The sequence below is a fragment of the Physcomitrium patens genome, chromosome 2, assembly GCF_059467195.1.
Source record: "Physcomitrium patens ecotype Gransden chromosome 2, ASM5946719v1, whole genome shotgun sequence".
NCBI lineage: Eukaryota > Viridiplantae > Streptophyta > Bryopsida > Funariales > Funariaceae > Physcomitrium > Physcomitrium patens.
The window spans coordinates 4,094,013-4,098,869 of NC_143411.1; the positions used below are offsets into that span (position 1 = coordinate 4,094,013).

At 40.5% G+C, this 4,857-nt stretch overlaps 1 protein-coding gene across 1 annotated transcript; it reads right to left on the reverse strand.

Annotated features, from left to right (window-relative positions):
- Positions 1–1,373: 1,373 nt before the first annotated feature.
- On the reverse strand, positions 1,374–3,463 carry LOC112292660 (elongation factor 1-alpha). The gene is made up of 3 exons (XM_024541375.3): positions 3,329–3,463; positions 2,552–3,023; positions 1,374–2,447 (listed from the first exon to the last, which is right to left on the reverse strand). Exons 2-3 carry the CDS (start codon positions 3,011–3,013, stop codon positions 1,566–1,568), a joined length of 1,344 nt encoding a protein of 447 aa, XP_024397143.1. The 5' UTR covers positions 3,014–3,023; positions 3,329–3,463; the 3' UTR covers positions 1,374–1,565.
- Positions 3,464–4,857: the final 1,394 nt, after the last annotated feature.

Here is a 4,857-nt window from a genome sequence, read left to right on the forward strand (position 1 = left end):
ATTGCTTTGATTGATAGTTTTTTATTATATAAAAAAATAAAAAATGACATGAAAAAATCTTCAAAAAACTAATTCAACTTATTCAAATCCTCTTATGTGTGCTCTTAGCACTCATATTTCTATAAGTTTCAGAGCCTTTACTAAATTCAAACACGAAATTTAATCCAACTTAACATTTGTATTTGTAACTCTCTCTAGATCCCACAAATCCTCATTTTGATCTTAACTAACATACTAAAATTGCATTTATATATTTTTAAACCAATGTTCAAAATTATTGATTGATCTGAAGACATTTTTAAATTTAATATTTTTTTAAAATCCTTTGAATCCTACATCTTCTTTGCTGATATGTTCTAAGTTTATTTATTCTTACAGAAATGGTTTCTAATTTTTTTTTATTTAATCCTTTGCAGACAATGATAAGGTGCACAACAAACGTTTTTCTTACAATCACAGTAAGTAATACAAAAACTACAAATAGTGTTTTTAATTTATTGTTATTTTAAATTTAATTAATAAAATGGTGTTCATTAAAGTAATGATATTTAAATAATATCACTTCAGTATAACAATTTCAACATTACTACTTCGACAATATTTTAGATGAAAGGAGTGAATTGAATCATTATATAAAGAAATCAAATTTAGTTGATAAGTCAAAACCTTATAATACAATAAAAAAATAAAAATAAAAAAAAACAAGCAGCGCGCTCATGTAATAAGCTCTTAAAGGCCTTTTAAGACAACTACTTCACCTTCAAAAGGACTGATAAATGAAGACGCAGAATCCTTCACAAAAATTCCACATGCGCATTTTCCATAAACAACTTATCAATTTCCCCATCGACATTGAAATATACAATTCAAATTTAGAAATGAATCAAAATCTCAACAATTGTCCCAGAGACAGTAATAACATCATGAAACATTACATCAAAAATTAACATTATACACATTGAACAAATGAAGACCACCCCACCACTATTATATTACTCAGCAGATGCATCAATTCCTGCACGACTACTACGAATGCATCATAGATACCACAGAAACGTTTTGCAGCAACACAAGCCAGACATACTCCAGACAGCTAAGACAAACTCACAAGGGCATTACACAATCGAACCCTACTGAACGGAAGTGAGAGAGCAATAACATCCTATCCGATCACAACGTATGACAAAATCACCTGCCAGACTGTCAACCCGGGCAAGTCGACCACCACAATCTTGAGGCCGAATCTGCAAACAATCGCCACCTCCGGCGCGCACACACATACCCAACGCCCATTCATACCCTCTTAACCCACCCCGACCCACGTCCCCAACACCCACACACATCCCCCCATTCCCCGTCACCCTTCGCACACCTTTGCCACCAAATCATCACAATCTTTATTACAATTGCGTCACTCGCCTTCCTACATCTCGCCCTCGCCATCTCCTATCTAGTACCCAACTCTGCCTCTGCCGCGCTTCCGCCCAGCGCACCGAACAAAAACATATGCCCCTCACTTCTACACCACCCCCATAACCCCCACCTTCCCACATCCCCCCTCTCATTCACTTCTTCTTCGCAGCGGCCTTCGTCACCTTGGCACCGGTTGGTTCCTTCTTCTCCACGGCCTTGATCACTCCCACTGCCACCGTCTGCCTCATGTCACGCACCGCGAAACGTCCCAGTGGTGGGTACTCAGCGAATGTCTCCACAGTCATCGGCTTCGTCGGAATCATCTTCACGAACCCTGCGTCTCCGTTCTTCAAAAACTTCGGCTCCTTCTCCAGCTCCTTGCCCGATCGCCTGTCCACCTTCGTCAATATCTCCGCAAACTTCACCGCAATGTGGGATGTGTGGCAGTCCAGCACTGGCGCGTACCCGTTCCCGATCTGTCCCGGGTGGTTCATGATGATCACCTGGGCAGTGAAGTTGGCTGCCTCCTTTGCGGGGTCGTTCTTCGAATCCGATGCCACATACCCTCTCTTCAGATCCTTCACCGCCACATTCTTCACGTTGAACCCCACGTTGTCACCCGGGTGCGCCTCCGGCATCGACTCGTGGTGCATCTCCACCGACTTCACCTCCGTCGTCAGTCCAGTCGGTGCGAAGCACACCAACATACCCGGCCTGATCACCCCTGTCTCCACACGACCCACTGGCACAGTTCCAATACCTCCAATCTTGTACACGTCCTGCAGCGGCAACCGCAGCGGCTTGTCCGATGGCCTCTTCGGCTCCGACACGTTGTCCAGTGCCTCCAGCAGGGTTGGCCCCTTGTACCACTCCAAGTTCGTCGATCGCTCGATCATGTTGTCACCCTCGAACCCCGAAATCGGCACGAACGGAATCTTGTCCGGGTTGTACCCCACCTTCTTCAGGTACGCCGACACCTCCTTGCTGATCTCATCAAATCGGGCCTTGCTGTACTTCGGCGTCGTCGCGTCCATCTGCCGCCCCAACCACCCCGTCAATCCTCCTCCTCCACAACTACTACTCCCCTGCCACCCCCGTTCCAAACCCCTAACCCAACGCCCCGCTCCCACCCACTCACCTTGTTGCAGCAGCAGATCATCTGCTTCACTCCCAGCGTGAACGCCAGCAACGCGTGCTCCCGAGTCTGACCATCCTTCGAGATACCGGCCTCGAAACCTCCCGTCGTCGAGTCGATGATCAGCACCGCGCAATCCGCCTGCGACGTTCCCGTAATCATGTTCTTGATGAAATCGCGATGCCCGGGCGCGTCGATCACAGTGCAGTAGTACTTCACCGTCTCGAACTTCCACAGCGCGATATCGATCGTGATACCCCGCTCGCGCTCCGCCTTCAGCTTGTCCAGCACCCACGCGTACTTGAACGACCGCTTGTTCATCTCCGCCGCCTCCTTCTCGAAACGCTCGATCACACGCTTGTCGATCCCTCCCAGCTTGTAGATCAAGTGTCCCGTTGTCGTCGACTTCCCGGAGTCCACATGACCGATCACCACGATGTTGATGTGCACCTTCTCCTTCCCCATCTTCTCTCACCTGCGCAAATCCTCGTACACCTCAATTCAGAGTAGACACAGATAACCAATAAAAATCATATATCAAAATTTCCACAGTTGAATTGAGCAGAATCAGGGTTTCGAGCCTAGACACTGCACTGGCCTATAATGTTAATCAAAGTCCGTAGAAAGGTACGTCAAAGATCAATGCGACTGAACAGAAAAAGTTCTGCAGCAACGCATTCAGCAAAACCCTTCTTACTTGGAGATGTTCATGCAATGAATACTGTACAGAACCCTGCGAAGAAAGGTGAAATGTAAAGATGATCTTCGGACCAATCGTACCTGAAGATTATCGCAGAAGGTCGATGCAGCAGAGAGAATCACAACTATGGACGAGGAAACTCTCGCAAGAGTGGCAGCAAAATTCAGGGAGGTGAGTTAAAGACGCCGTGATCGTCTTCTTCAAGGAAATCGTTTAGTTACGTTAACCGTCCGATGCGCCATCCAACGGCTGCTGTTCTTAACGGTCCGACCAGTTAGCAGCGTGGTTGCTCGCGCGGTTGTCGGGTGTAGGATGGGTTCCAACCTGCTGGGGTCCTAAGGAAAGCACTATCCCCTTGTGATACTCTGTCGGCGAGGCGGCTGTCAACACCATCCACGGGCTTCAAGGTTTAGGGTTTAGGGTTTGAATTCTATGGCAGTTAAATTAACAGATTTTGGTTAATGGTCAATGAGGTCATTTTATTTTCAAAAAGGGCACTCTCGTGCAAATTAAGTTTTTAATTTACATTTAAATTTTTAGTTATATCTAGTTAGTTTTATGAACTTATTCTCTATAACAAAACAAACATGGAATGTACATATGTGTATTTGTGTGTATATATTTATGTATATATATATATATATATATATATATATATGCACGTATTTATTCTCTGTATTGGTCACAAAGTCTTTCTGAATTTAAAATTTCATTGCGGTTTTAATATGCATGAATAAAAAAATAATTAACTATAATAATGTCCTAAATATGATTCTCTAGACATTGGTCATAAATTCTGTGCCTCATGTATTTTTAAAGTTAGACTTGCTTAGTTATAAGGAAATTTGAATCATATGCACTAGGACTACAAAAAATCAAAGCCATGATAACAAACTAAATTTCTAAAAAAATATGTATAATAAATAAAAAAATATATAATTGATAATTTAATAAAGGAGATATTATGATTTAAATGCTTTTAATTTTAGTACTTAATAATTAAATGAACTTTTATTACCATGGTCTTTAAATTAATTAGATAGTTTATATATAACCTTGTGTTTAATAGGTACATGTTTGTCTTTTACTTTATACTACTATGGCATGTTTATCCTTAATACATCTATCTATCTTCAAAGAAAATTATGTTTTCATTTTATTTAATTTTATTTTTAAATCAAGAAAAGACATTACATTGAGTTTGTAATTTTGAATCTATCAATTATCAATATCTATCAATTTATCTTTTGTTTAATATATGGTGCAAGTGAAACAAACACGATATTTTTCCTAATATTATGGTAGAGATGGTTGTTTTTATTTTTTATTTTTTTATTTATTTTTATATTGTTTTTTTTTCCTTTTTCTTTTTGTAGGAACTATCTCAATACCTGGGATGACCCATTATGTTATAATTTATTACATATATAGATTAGCTTTCCCATTACAAATAGACAATGTTCTATTATAGATAGATAGATATTTTTATTCATGGTGTTATAATAGTTTTTAAAGGTGGTTTAATATTTTTATGATATTTCAATCTATATCAATTCTTGCAATGCTTCAATTCTATTTGTAAAATTTTTTTCCTTTTTATTTTTTTAAT